Here is a 15,175-nt window from a genome sequence, read left to right as displayed (position 1 = left end):
CGAGTTAGTATGCACTGCACAAAGAATCTATGCGTGGCGTACAATGCAATTTCTTATCGTAAGAAAATTTTCTCTCTACGGCTAAGCTGGGCAGAGACGAAAGACGACGGTAAACAATACTTAAAACCAAGCACAATCCTTTCCACACAGTGATTCTCCTCGTTGATGGCAGATATAATGACTAGGTGTTGCGCCTCGTTTTGTATCACGTTTTTTTACAACTTATTCTCTGCTGCAGAATTTTTCCCAACTCTTCGTGGTCATCAACCGCTTCGACTCTTCTCCGTGTCAACGACCCTATCAGAAGAACAATGTCCTCACTTAGTTCCGCTCCATCATATCCAAGTTGTTAGAATGCGGATCACTGCTTTGATTACAAGCTTGGAAAAAAAGAGAGGCCTCCCAAAGTGAACGTTCGATACCTGAATCATTTGTGCTTCGTTGGAAAACGAAAGCATCTTCTTGACGTTTTATACGTTGGCTACAGGTACGGTAAAGAGCGCCGGCTAAGGTGGGATGGGAAAGCGAGTGGAACATTGTAGTGCCAGCCCTAAAATTTGCTACGAAAAAAATTAAAACAGGGCAACCAAGGTGTTCCTGTTCACCGCCTGCGTGAACCGTGGAAACTTTTTGCCCTGAGAAAGTGTCAACGCCACATGCTCAGTCGTATAATTCGCTTAAATCGAAATGCGGCCTCAGAGAAGCGACAATAAAGCGGCCACGCAAACTCCTGATGAGCAGCGTATGGCGTGCGGACGAGATAGGTTCTGGATGACCCGCTGTGCGCGTGACAAAAGTGCGCGGGCTGAAAAAGTTTCGAGTGCTCCAGACCATCTGAGTAAACAGGCTGTCGTGAGCAGAACCAGCGAAGAAGATACTATACGCCCACTTTTCTACGCCACGCTTTTGTTGACTGAATTTCTTTCCTTGCTCTTAAAATCAGTGCGCAAGAAAAAAAAAAGGAGAAGTAGCTAATCTTGTGCGTTGTTTTAATGCTGACGGCAGAAAAATTAGTTAGAACCTCATTATCGTATGCCGCCAAACCACGAGTAACATACGTGAAGAGTTAAGAGCAACAAATCAATTAATGAAGCCCGCAACAGTCAAATATTTTCATGCGCTGCTTATAAACCAGACGTGCAAACGAGCAAAATTATTTTCGCTTGCGCAGTGTGCCGTGAAAGGTACCGTAATCAAGCTGCTCAATCAAGAAGCTTTTTTTTCTTTATCTTACGCAAATACAGTAATTTTTGGAAACACTGATGCACACGTGGGATGCATTTTACTCCAGTTTGCTGTTTTGCGCATGCATACTTCGTGCAACATAAACTCAAAAAGGTGCATTTCTCTGTTTAGTACGAAACATTACTTTCTGTCTGTTTCTATTCATTATCATTTTGTGTGCGTGTGTGCGTGTGTGTGGGGGGGGGGGGGGGATGTAATCAATTTGTGTACCCAGTCAGAGTAACGGGAATGACAGATCGAAGTTAGTCTCTGACAGCAAATGGTGTTAATCTCAAGTACAGCTGAAGTTTGCTCTGTAGTAGCCGGAAAACGATGCTTAAAGCTTGCACTCTTGATTGTAGTATTCCTATACGCCCATGCTTTCGCAGGGAGTAGAGCTGCGCGACGGTTTTGCCTGCACCTGTGAAGTCTACTGTGCCGACTCTAAGGAGAACGTTTCACGTCATCGAGATCACGGGATCGGCATTCCGTGAATAAAGTTAAAGGCGCGCCCTTAACTTTATTCACGGAATGCCGATCCCGTGATCTCGATGACGTCAAACGTTCTCCTTAGAGTCGGCACAGTAGACTTCACAGGTGCAGCGCAGCTACTTCGAATGCACAGACCTCCCGTATGCTAACGTTGCTGGAAAGGTTTCTGCAACTATACCCCGTGCAAACACCTGGCGTCATCTGCTGTGCGTCTTGGTACTGGCGTTGTGACTGACAAAGGCATATAATGTTTTTTTACTAGAAAACTTTGGACTTTTTCATCAGCGGCTGTAGCTTTAAAGAGTACAAGAAAAATGTGTTGTTTCTGATCCACTAACTTGCGAGCAAAGGACAAGCAACCTACACTGCCAGTGGTGCCATAATGTGGCTGCTGCCACGAGAGAAATGAATTTTCTCAGAACTTGAATTTTTGCGAAAAAGACAACTTGCGTGAATGTTCGCGCCACTCTGCCACGGCGGGAGCATATTCGAGAACGCTACTCGCTCCTAATACTTTGCGCCATCTTTCGAGCTCGCTTGGAATGACTCCATATTGCAGTAAAGAGTTCAGTAATGCTGACATACCTGTTTCAAAACAAGCGAGCCCCAGCAAAAGCAAGGAATTACAAGAAAAGCGTCAGAAAGCCGATCAAAAACTGAAAACTGTCACCCGCACTGCACCGTAGTGTTTCCTAACTTCAAGATGCAAGACTCCTTGGCATAAGCTGACTAATTAGGCGATCCGGCAGCCTTCGTCGAAAAGCACTTGGTTGTTTTGCTTGCAGACAAAATTAGCGCTAATTAAAACGTTGTAGCTGTAAACTTCGCTGCTTCATTTTTGCCTATATTTAGAATGTTTGCCCCTTTCAGTAGGCATTGCAATAGCATTTCTGTACGGGTGTTCTAGAAGGCGAATGTAATAAAAAATTGCACAAAATTAGCCGGATCAGGAAGACTTAATGTCGACAAACATGTTCATACGTCCGTTTGTGGCTGAGGTCTGTTCTTGACTGGCAATTTTTTACGGCCGCTTCCCAGTCACGGCAGTCAGTGAAATGAAAGCAAGCTTACACACCGTCCCTTAATAACGCGGCCCCAGGTACGAACCATGTATGGATATGGGTTACCGCTAGGCTATAGCGTGTATTGAACAACAGGTCAATAAACGTAATAAGCACATAGTTGTTCTCGGCGGAGGCAGTACTGTGGAACTGGTAGAAAAAGTGTTACTCATTATTCACTCAGAAGATTGAAGTTAAAAGAATGCTTTTAATAAATCACTACGTTTGGTGGTAAAAATTCAAAAATGCAACCATGCGCCCAGGTGCCCCTGCGACTACTAAGACCAAAAACAAAAACAAATCTCGAATGACTCAATCTGAAGTCATTTATGCCCGTTTCTTGGCAAGCGAGATGCACTCTTCACTTTCTTCAACCTCGTAGCTTTTGGAAAGCCCACTTCCATTCCTATTTTCACAAATCAATGTCTTTTCTTTCTTCGACGGATACCTTCCGCACACTGAGCTGAAACCTTTTTTCACCGGTGAGGGCTCTCCAGCGGCTGTGGCGCGTGTGTGTACAAAGTATTTGCATTTCTTTTCGTTTCGAGCATTTCCTTCTTCGTTTTCTTCCACAATCCCTTCGTAGAAAGTGGAGCACAGGTGTCGAGGTGAATTCACTTCGCGTGTCGTTCCCAGCATTCGCGCAAAGCTTCGTTCGCACACGCGCAGCGAGAAGCAAGCGAAGTGGCGCGGCTCCTAGACACTTCTGAGACCGGATTGACGGCAAGCGGACGAACGGCGCAGTAAGGGCTCTTACGGGACGAGTGTCGAGCTACCATGCGTGTAGGTGCCAGCAGATGGAACCGTTAATGGCTGACAAAGCCACTCAGCGGCACGATAATCATAGCCACCGTCAATGCGATCGAAAGTTGACGGGCACCTCTTCTGCTCACTCGCGAGCAGCACTTCACTCGTGTTAGGGAAAGAAGCAGATTCTCTCCATTGTGACGAGTGGCACCACTGTCGCGAACCTATGGTTGTCTTTATTTATGCTTGGTTTGTTTTGTTTTATTTGTTTATAAATACTGCTACTCCAAGCTGGGATTTTAGCGGGGTGGAATATATCAATGAACACACTGCATAGTCAACACTTTTAAACGATTATTCCGTTTTCTGAACATTTATTGTTTAATTTATTTCAGCCGTAGAGTAAATCTGTGTCGGATAAATGCACAGTAACCATATCCAGAGTACAAGTATGGTAATGTGATGGTGTATTGAGGATTAACTGTTTTTATTTTATTCACATATTCCGCCGCATAAACAGTGCTGTCATTGTGTCTTGTGCTTCATAATCTTCAGTAAGCAACTTTTTCTATAATTACGCCGCATCGAACATTCCTGCGGCCAAAAAAATGATGTGCGAGATGTTTGCATTTCATTGCAGCATGTCATAGAGTATTCACTTGTTTGCATCGACTCGCGACGTGTAAATTCTCATAAAACCTTCTGAGCGTTTTTTTTTTCTTCTCTTTTTTTGGCGGTACCATGACCTTCTAAAGCTGCGCGTATAACGTTATACATAACGCTCAATAAAACGCAACCTGTTAACCATCCCTAACTCTTTTAACTGCGCGAATCACAATATCATGTGCATCTCAATAAAAATGCAGCCTCTTAACCATCAACAACTTAATACAACTGTGCGTCACAAAAAAAAATAATAACCTTCGCCACAAAAAAAAATAGGCGAGAGTTAAGCCGCATGCCTTCGGTAGCAAGAGGTGCGAGTCGAAAAATTGCAGAGCAATTTGCAACGTAAATGAATGCCAAGGAGAATTCTCGAGAGAAGTCGGACAACTTTCGTGGAGATTTTAAGGGGCACGAACCTTTGATAGGTCTGATATGCTGTGCCTTCCATGGCTTCTCACGACGTGTACTGCTTGCTAACAGCCACTTCTATACCGTAGCGCACTGCTGGGAATACTATCTTGCCGTTGATATTCACGTTCGACCGCTTAGGTTGCTTCACTCTAAAGCCTGTATACGTAGCTCAAAGTAAATAGCGTCTATAGAAAGAAAGCTGTATTCCGGCGAAAGGTCCTAGACCTCATTACATAAACACTGGAAAGTAATCGCAAAGTGAAATATCAAGTAAGCATCGTTTCTTGCAAACAGCAATCTTTAAAATCAGGAGGTGTTAAATATGCAGAACTCCATTCAAAATATTTCAAAACTGAGGTGAATATGCTGCGGTAGCGATTCGTTCTCTTTGGTTTTAGATTCGAGTAAATGCATTGACTTCTACGATGGCAAACGAAGTCAACTGAATGCGAAACACTACAAGCGTATCTCGTGTCGTGCAGAGTTTAGACTCTTCGCGTGAATAGTTATTACCTCACACATCGCTCTACGCTTCTGTGCTTCAAGACGTCCGACACGACGGGCTGCTTGCTGGTTTAAAGTGGAGCTGAGTGCATACTCCAGAATTTTACTTTCCAAAACCTCCAAGAAACAAATAATTCGAACGCAGCTTGCGTTTTACAGGACAAGCACTTCTATTGAAACATAGGTCACGTCAAGGGTTTGCAAGATGAACCACACTTGCATAACTTTTCAAGAAAACTAAATGGTAGGCAACGTTAAAATGCTTTCACAGTTAAGAGTTCTTTGTGCAAAGCATCGAAGGCAAGCTGCCCGTTGCATTAATATGTTTGGACAACTTCCATGAGACGAAGTGCGGTAATTTAAGGCTAGCATCAGTGTGGCCCCTCCTTTCATGGAAGAAAAAATAGGTATTTCAGGCTTTCTGCCCACTCAGGAGCGACGAGCTGAAAGTGATGACAGTATCTCCCTCCGAACTATCAAGTTGTTTTAAATAAACTTTCGAATCTCGCACAACATTATTTTCACCGCTACTTTAGGCACTTGCTGTGACTATCGAGCTATGCAGAGTTTTGCAATAGCCATCCCACCGAATGCTTTTATAGCAACATTCATGAAGTACACACTAAAGGAAGAGCCTTTCACCGAACCATTTCAGAGGATTCCTGTCTAACACGGGTAGGGCTGCATAGCCTGCGAGAAAAACGATGCCTATGCTCATTACTAATGAAATAGCTTTCGACAAAGCGCTTTTGTATTTTTCTTGTCTAATCGTAACCGCCTGCTCTGAGCTGCGTGTCACCGTGCCTCCGGGTAACGTAATTAGCGGTTTCTAATTTGCACCGTGCCGGCCATTTTCTCCAAAACAACGGCGGCAGCGCACCGTAAGAAATTAGCCGCCTCAACTAGGTGATAACGAGCGTCAATCTCGGCCTTGCCTGTATTTCTTTTTTTGTGTGTGTTCTTTTTAGTGCCACTATTAGAGCGATGCAATGCACGCTAGACTCACATTACAAAACAAGTGTATTGCTTATGTGCATGTGTTGAACTCTCAACAGATAAACAGATCACTCCGCACTAGCGTTTCATTTTTCCCTTTCACCCGGAACAAACGAACTCGACATGGCCTATAATTACTGAACAACGAGCCACGTAGTTCGAGCAATCCATCTGGAAATCTTTTTCAGTGCTTGGCTATGCGCATGCGCGTGTGGTGTGTCTCTTGTCCATTGGTCAAGCGCAGCATACAGATTGCGCCAGTGTTTATGCTAGAACCGTGGCACCCCAAAACCCGTCTTGCAAATGGTGCACCCACATACCTCTGGTGTTTTCTCAATCGGAACATTGTCACCACCCCACACCCTTATTACCAGCGCACCCTATTTTAGTTTCGTTTATGTTTATTTGCATTATGTTGAAGATTGCGCTGACTGCTAGTCATTTTCAAACGCCACGAAGGCCTGTACGCTACAGCGCATATTTAGGTTGGCTTTTCCGCCTTGTGCATAATAGTGCAACAAAGCACGCTTTACAGGCAACTAAAAGCATGTTAAAACCGTTTATTGTCGCTTGGGACGCTAATTGCGCTTTTTAATTATTGCGCAATCTGAGAAGCCTGTTTCCAGCTGTTCCCGCGAGTATTTTATTTTTCCTGATTTTCTAGCCATTATTTGAAAGAGTAATTCGCTTGCGCATCATAGCTCTGTCGAGGCAAAAATTCACCTATCGCTTAAACTAATCCCAGTCGTGAAGCTGTATCTAATCACTCCTTTTCTTCTTCTTAAAGCTTTCCGCGCAATATACCGGTTGCGTTTTTATTGAATTCAATGTGTATAATCACTGTTAATAAAACCAACATCAGCGTCAGTGAATTACGAAAAAGTCTGAAGCTTTAAAGACGATTTATTATTTTATTCAGTTCAAAAATTTATGCACTTACCCCTACCTCGATGAAGAAGGCCAGGGATGACAAAAAGATTGACCTAACTTAATTCTTAGCAGCATTTACACAGCACCGAGCCAGAATTCAGAGTGATAGTTATGACATTCTTGAAGTCGACTGACTCACACGCCATTTGAAGCTCTGCCAGGAACCACATCACCAATTCATTTGACCAAACAATGTTGAATTTACCAGCATATAAATTAAAGAAAGCTTTCTCACCCAAGAAATAACTATACATACTTTATTTTACCCCGCAGCATCCGGCAGATCGTGAACCGTCGCAAGGGCCTGGAGATCATCCGAGAAATTGTCGACGACCTTCATCGTCAGCTCACCACGCTTCAGTGAGTACGAGAAGACGAAAGAAACGAGAGTTTGAGAATTTTAAAACGCAAAAAAAAGAAAAAAATCTAATGTCTGATGTCCAGTTCGAGCTCACAGTCTGCTCTGTGCAAACAGCCGTAAGGTGTTTTCTTTCTTTTTTCAACAAAGTACAGCATTTGCCGGATGAACACTTACATTGAGCTAGCTTTGATGATTGGCGCCTCTTCGTTCAGAGATCGTCTTATTCATGTTTAGGTGTGAGAAGAGTGCAGGACAATGGCTGAAAGTAAAACAAAAAAGAAAGGAAGATTTTTTATGCAGCTTGTAAAATTTTTACGTCACTTCCGAACTTTTTAGTGCTCTCAATATGTAATTTTATTGTAACACTCAAAAAGTAAGAGAAAACGGTCTATTCAGATTCTGTAATTTATAATTGGAATTTATAAAAGAATTATTATAGTGTTGCACGTAATGCTGCTCGATACTCACTTTGCTTGAAATAGGCGCAAGAGAGAACGCACAACTAACGATGACAGGCATATTATCTTCAGAACCACAGAAAAAAAAATGAAGCGCAATTTACACTGTTTGTTACACTCTAATAATACCCCTCGCATCAATCTTGCAACAACTGTTCATCGCTGCAAGCTATGGCACCCTCGCTCGTGCGCAAATTTCAAGCCACGCCCAGTAAGCTCGGGTTTTTTTTTTTTTTTTTTTTTCGCCGTCGTGGCTTCAAAGTAGAGACGCGTATGCCGCGTCACGAAGCAATGAAATCTCCTCGCCTGCGATCGCACACGTCCTTGTTCACATTCCAACGGATGTTGGGAAATTAGCGCAACAAAAGCCTGCTTCCTCTTTGTCCGACGTGATAGAATCATTTCCATCTTTTTTTTTTTTTTTTACATTTACTCCTTTATTCACTTTACTCTCTGCGCGTTTAAAAGAAAGAGCCAAATCTTCCATGCGTCTTGTTATTGTTGCGCTCTTTTCCCTCCCCTCTCTCGCTTCGGCGTTGCTCGCCTGAATTTTAATACAGAGAGACAAATCAAGCCAGCCGCAGTTTAAGTCGGTCGATGTGTCTCCGCGTAACACGGCGAATATCATCGTGCCAGAAACGTGATGCTCATCTTTGATGGAGCCTCAGTCAAACAATGACATACTCATGACGTGCGAGCACCCGAGTTCTTCCATTCACACGTCTTTGAGCGGCGCAAGTGCAAGGCAACAAACTTCTGTGCGTGACGAAGTAGAGGCAATGGTTGATGCATTCTTCCTCTTGGTTTTCCTCGCACGATTTTCAGCGTACCAGAGGACGTGAGTAATACAATGGAAACTTTTAAGTGGATTTAAGAAACCGCCGAATGGCAAGCGAGTCATTGCCTCAGTCATTATACTTTTTTCTTCCACCACACTAGCGTGCTCGCCGAGGTTGCTGCGAAAGCTGTTTTCCCACTAAAAGCGCGACGCGAGTGAAGTAGCGCGAACTAAGCTTTAAGACAAATATTCTCTCAGTCATTCCACGTTTTTAAGCTGGACACACGAACATCTCAGTACTGATTCTCCCTTGGACAGTCTCTTCTTCTGTCTACTCGGTCGTTCAAAGCGATAGCCTGTTTCCTCGCCGTCAGTTCACGGTTCGTTAACTGCATTACTTCTGGCACAAAGCTTGTAAAGAAGGTGCTCAATCGTTTTTTTTTCTTCCCTATTGTTACCTATAGCACGTCCCGACATCGTTATATATCATATGCCTTCTCCCACATCGTCACTCATCATGACCTTCTTTCTCCTCTCCTTCCCCTTCCCCAGTGCAGAGTAGCAGGCCAGATTTGAATTATTCGGGCCGACCTCTCTGCCTTTTCCTATCAATAAATTCATCTATCTATCTGTCCCGACATCGAAGAAAAACGACACGCAGATATTCTGCAATATAGCACAACTGGTTCATTGCGATAGCAGACAGCACATTTCGTGCACTTATGCGGAGTGGTGTATTTCTCAATATCGTCCCTTCGCATACGCACAATGCATGCGTACCCGGACTGGAAACAGAACCTGAGAAATAGCTCTGCTCATTCGGTCAGGCGCAGTTTACTGAGAATAAAAGATGTTTTAAACGATTACAGGTTTCGTCCGTCTATAAAATTAGGTTCGATTATTCATTTTTTGGCTCGATTTTCGTGTGTGCGCACGTTACTGCTACTAAGTGGCAATTGAGCAAAAACGCTGGCCTTTGCAACTTTTTCAACTGAAACAAACCATTTCTTTGGACTGTTTTACTTTAACTTAAGCTTATCGCAGGTCTCAGACAATCAAAAGCTGCGAACATATCGCTATTTTCAGACTTTCTTGCTATTTTACATCAAAAAGTCAGCAGCTTTAAAGGACCAAGATTATCTGTCTAGTAGACACGAGATGCATCACCAAGGTGTAGCCGATGGTAAACAAAAATGACGCTTCTTACTACCCTAAAGCTGTCTAGTCGCACTGTCTTAAGCCTTGCACAAAAGTCGACCAACACAAAATGAAAAAAAAAAAAAAAGGTCCACCTTACGTTGAAGGGATAACGTCTAAACTAGTTGTTTATTCAAGCGAGAAAAACTCGAAGAAACTTTTAGGATGAACTAAGCCTACCCATGGCTTTCATCAAGCTTTCATGCCGCAGGTGGCGTTAGGTGGATCAGACGAACGAAGAGGCTTTCGCCATACATTCTTTCAGACTACCAACAAGGCGGCTAGTTTGAAGTTGGAGGCGAGATATCTATAACGCAGAAAACACACACACAAAAAAAATTAACATGCACTGCACTCATGCGCTTTTCACGAACTAAGTTCGATAAACTCGAGCAGGTTCTATTTCTCGCCTTTTTTTTTTTTTTTTTCTGAGCTTCAGAGCGCTGCAACATCCCCAGCCACTTCTTGTCCGCAATCATAGATTGTTCAGTGCTTCGACATCATCACAGGCTTCACTCTAAATTCTCCAGAAACAGTTGGGTATTTTACCGCCAAGCAAACGCGAACAGAGCCGCACCGCAGAAAAGCCGAACTAAAGTATTTTACATTGAACGATAATTTTGTTGAGTTGTCCTCAGAACCACTTTGAGAAGACACTAATTCAGCAAGTTTAAATTTTCTGTTACGACCGACGTAATGTAAAAAGTAGCAAGGCACTTATCATTACTCCTTGCCCCCTGCACTATGCACTGTCGCGTGCGATTTGAAGGCTATCACATTCATCCCGGCTTATTAACTTAGTTCGCTACAAACTCTAGGGTTCAGGGTAGAGGAATCATTTGGTTAGCTGAACTAACGCGTGCATAGCAACTTTCGTGAGAAAATAAATCGTCTTTGAGCAGTAATCCTAGAATGTTAACACTAGACTGCACTCTAAAAAAAATATTAAATACGTAAGTCGTTCAAGCAACAACAGTGCGGAAGAAGCGGCACAGGAGCGACCAACAACTTTGGCTGCCAGGTAACATGGTCCATAGGCAAAATCCATGTGCCTGCGAATGAGGCGCCAACAAAAAGATCGCCTGACATTGCGCTATGTGGCTAGGCCGGTGTTCTTACCCTAAGCTCTGCTTCAGTGGCTTCTGCTGAATCAGCCATGCAGATCCAGCATCTCTACTGCGCTCCCTCGTTACAAGCAGCCACGATCAGCAAAAAGCGTTCGGTCAAGATATGTAGAAACAAAAAAGACGGAGGCGTCAAAGGCAGTTTTTTTGCGCAGCAAACGCAACTGTGGACCCGGCCTTCTGCCCGGCCAGGACTGCTTGCCAGGCAACATAGCGGGAGGCAATCAAGATCACGACTTCATCAACGGCGATGTCTTGCCAGGACGCAGGAGAAGACGTACGTGTGTCGAAACGAATCCGGAGGCCGTGTCCATTTGCTCTGTCTGGAAAGCCTTCTAGAGCACCGTACTTGAGAACGCCTCACTTTTAGTAACACTAAAAGCGAAATTATGCACGGTGCCTTCTGATAAAGTTTTGCGGAGATGTCGGAGAAGGGGAGGGAGGGGGGGGGGGGGATTCTTATGTAGCTTCAGCACGAAATCAAGAACTTTATCGCACGGTTCAAATACTGCTATCGTAACGCTGCCCGGGAATCGTGAACTTTTATAAATGGACCATGCGACTAATTTTCACAACACTTAAGACACCGACATGTAATGTTTGAGTAGTTGCCTTCCCTGAAGGCTTTGCTTTGTGTGTTTGAAGCACCCAGCATCGGGGACGTACTTAGACGTCTTCTTATCTCAGTTTTGGTGCTCTGAAGATTATTTCCAGCGAGTGAATTTTGAAACAAGCGCTTAAGTTATCGTTAAAGCGAAATAGTGATATATGACTGCGTAAAGCTAGGATCGCATTTTTCGGCTGTTCAAAAAGAGGCTAGGAAAGAGAATAAATAAAGGTTCGCTGCAATAGTGTTGTATCTACTAAACAGTCTCGAAACAACTATATGACAGCAGAATATGCAGGAAGCTCACGAAACCTCGCGAAGCCACATATTATCGCTATCGTGTACAGACGGATGCAGCGTAGGAACGAAGAGCTAAAAAGCCCCTCAAAAGAGGTCCTCTAGCCAATAGCATCGATGCATTGCCATTTCGTTACAGTTAATCTGTTAATTCGAGCGTAATCTTTCCCATGCCTATAATCCGACTTGCTTCGCGAGGTATGTTAACAATACCATGTGCTGACAGACAGCAGTGTTCGGTGCGATACTTCATTCGTTCAAATCAAGAGATAATTATTTTCAAAACCTGTACTTTAGATTACGGGGTTATTTTAAATAATTATCACTTGTTTTAAACATGTGTCGATCACCCGTGTTTCGAAACAAAAAATATATACGCAAGCTAAAAGAATATTCTAGCAACATTATCCGCTTAGAATGACCTAGGGCTACGTTCTCGAACCTGTCTTGAAATCAAGGTGCGATACAGCTGTATAGCGACAGCGCCCGTCTTATAGCCATAGAGCCTATATATAAACAATGACATGGCGCTCCTGTTTCGACTGCGACAGCTTCTATTTTATGGTTCATAGTATGTGATGCATCTTCTGCTGTACTCTGTCGTCTGTCTCTTGTCCTGTCCTGACCATCTGTCAGTCGTCTTTCGTTGACTCGGGAAAGAAGCCAATCAAAGCATTGTCAGAGGAGGGGGGAGGGGGAGGGGGGGTCGAGAACCTCGCACAGCTGTTCTTCGTGTCAGTACTCATTGCACCCATCACCTATTCCGTTAATACACGGAAACCGATCGAAGCTGCAGGCTAAACAACCCAAGACAACTCCGTTCTATTGTTCTTTCTTTCTTCTGCGGGTAAACACCCCCGGCGCACATAGCTCCGTCCCCAGCGTTACGTAAAGAAGCGCCGAGGGCTGTCCGTGCGCAGACCCGTAATGAAGCAGGTGTTACATCCTGTATAACAGAATAGCGTTCTCGCCAGGGCTAGGGCGACATCGTTCACCTGCGGTGACCTGCCTCGCGGCGCCCCATATGGCCAGAAAAGACAAGACCGCTTTCATGACGAGATAAGGACAAAAGCAACGTAATGTCAGTGGCCCGGGACCCCCTAGGAACCCCGTGCTCGATCAGATGTTCCGTCGTGAAGGGGGGTCTGATAGCTAAAACAGTCTGCGTACTTTAGGCAACTGGGGGCGATTCCAAGCCAAGAAGCTAAGAAGAAATCCTGCGGCCCTTTGCGGCCTGCAAGAACTGCGTGCCAGAGACTAGACAGGCCCGCGAGAGTTATGTTCACATCAAGCAGAATTTTGGAGCGCGTAAATTGCAGCACTCTACCCAAAAATAATGGGGCATCCGATACTGCCCTAAAACAGGCCTTCTCGCGGTTCTTCTTAAGTTTAGTAGATATCTCACAGGAATCAAAGACGACACGACGCGCACCTAAACCACAAGGCCATCTATGTATAAGAGAACGTCCAGTCGGGCTTGTTTCTGGTCTTTTCGTTCTGGTCTCACGTTCGTCAAATGTTCGTCTCCCGTTCTGCGTGGCTTCGTCGTTGGTGGCAAATGTTTTCCTTAAGCGTTGAGACGCAAGTCTGATTTGTGGATTTTTTTTTTCCCCGATTGTTTTGCAGGCTCGACCAACGAGGACTAAGATGATCTCAACTCGCTCGAACAAAGACACATCGACTCCTTTTAATGTTTCGCGCTCGTTTCTGTCTCACGGTACCAATACCTGAAAATAAACCTACGTTCAGCAGCATTAAATACCTTTTGCCGAGACTTCATTTCCAACCAGCTGAAACGATCGCTTAGGTGTTTGTGGTATAGTCGTGCATACACCCGTCGAAACGTTTCGAAGTTATACGTTTTGTTGTTGTTGTTTTTTTGTGTGTATGAAAATCACCGCTGGCTAAGAAAACTAGACAATGAAAGAACACAAAATATGTTCTCATCTGTCTTACATGGACCTAGAGATGGACAAGATGTATATTTTTTCTTTCTTTTTGTTATTTTAGCTTAGTATATAAAACATAGAGAGAAGCAAATCAGTAACTTTATATCGTGCGGCGTTGGGTATTGCATGTTTCGGTCTGCAGTGTATTAAAAGTTTATGCAGTAAATTATGCGATGTAGGGCGTCCGATTTTATACCTCCTGTTATCAGCAAGGGTAATGCACACAAAGCTGCGGGGTTGTTACAGGGAAACAATTTATCGTAAATATTAAATTATAAATAAAATGACGAGGAAGGGTAGTAAAGTTTAATGACATTTCTTCGCTTGGTCGGCCGGGCAGAGAGGTTGTAAGTGAGCCAAGACGGCTTTGTAGAGTTTTAAACAAACTATCTTTTCTTGCTAACATTGTTGCAATATTTATAGCGACTTCCCATCGCTAGATTTTTTTTGGGGGGTTTAGTCAACTCACCATCCCAAGCAGACATTTATATGAACCAGATTTCATTGAACCGCACCGTGTTGCAGCAACATCTAGCACAATCCGTGGCAGTGCGGTCACTTAAGCGATACTCTTTTCCCCGCCAGTTCCTTGTAGGGCACCTTTTTCTTCTCATTTTTTTATTTTTGTTTGTTTACGCGAAAAACATCTTCGTACTTAACTTTTTTCGTTCCAGCGAACGGAAGCCTAAAGTAAGGACGAGATCAACCATTCACTCGAATCATAGTATTCCCACAGCTTCACCATTGCTCAAGCCCTCCATGCAAAAGCACCCCTGCGCACGTCGGTGTCGCAAGCAACACTGTCATGTTTCCTGATTACCTAGTTGAGGATAGAAATAAGCCTTGCTTGCGTACCCTTGCTGCTCGCGCGTCATTTCTCCTCTCGCAAGCGTCTGCAAACATCATATCGGGGAGTAACCATTGCTCTCTGCTCGGATACTTCAACGGCAGTACGCCGCCAGTCCGAAGGCATCCACATTCGAGAGCGTTGTAACGCCAAATCCTTACAGAAAAAAAAAAAAAAAAAAAAAAAAAAAAAAAGGCGGCCACCCGCCCTTCGTACAGCGCGACCAGCTCAGACCATTTAGTTCGTACGCACGCTTAGCTTTACTAAGTACAGCAGACGGCGCTCAACGCTGTGCTCATACTCGTCAAAACACTTTCGAAACCCCGGGCTACGAAAAGCGGACGCTCCCGACGCTGCAAAAAGAAATGAATAAAAAATCGGCATGGCCATAAAGGGTTTAATGCCGACAGGCACATTTTCAGCAGCATACAGTAATAAGAGTAACAGTGTGGCGACCACGAGAGTGGCGCTAAAGTCGACGCAACGCTGACTGCGGTGTATTTGCTGGATATCGTTGTCTATAGCA

At 44.1% G+C, this 15,175-nt stretch overlaps 1 protein-coding gene across 2 annotated transcripts in view; it reads left to right on the top strand.

Annotated features, from left to right (window-relative positions):
* LOC146191253 (uncharacterized) overlaps window positions 1-15,175 on the top strand; it is an 80,097-nt gene that overhangs the window by 60,455 nt on the left and 4,467 nt on the right. The window contains exons 3-5 of one of the 2 annotated variants that reach the window (XM_084599900.1): window positions 7,305-7,391; window positions 11,105-11,226; window positions 13,480-13,608. In XM_084599900.1, coding sequence (XP_084456026.1) covers window positions 7,305-7,391; window positions 11,105-11,226; window positions 13,480-13,499 — 229 coding nt within the window. In that variant the 3' untranslated portion in view covers window positions 13,500-13,608. Of the gene's footprint in view, window positions 1-7,304; window positions 7,392-11,104; window positions 11,227-13,479; window positions 13,609-15,175 lie in introns of those variants that run through there. The other variant, XM_084599899.1, reaches the window with a different exon arrangement.

This window comes from Amblyomma maculatum, chromosome 4, assembly GCF_055883805.1.
Source record: "Amblyomma maculatum isolate TAMU_Amacu chromosome 4, ASM5588380v1, whole genome shotgun sequence".
Taxonomy (NCBI): domain Eukaryota; kingdom Metazoa; phylum Arthropoda; class Arachnida; order Ixodida; family Ixodidae; genus Amblyomma; species Amblyomma maculatum.
Note: the sequence above shows the minus strand (reverse complement) of the source record. Positions and strands in the feature narration are given on the sequence as shown.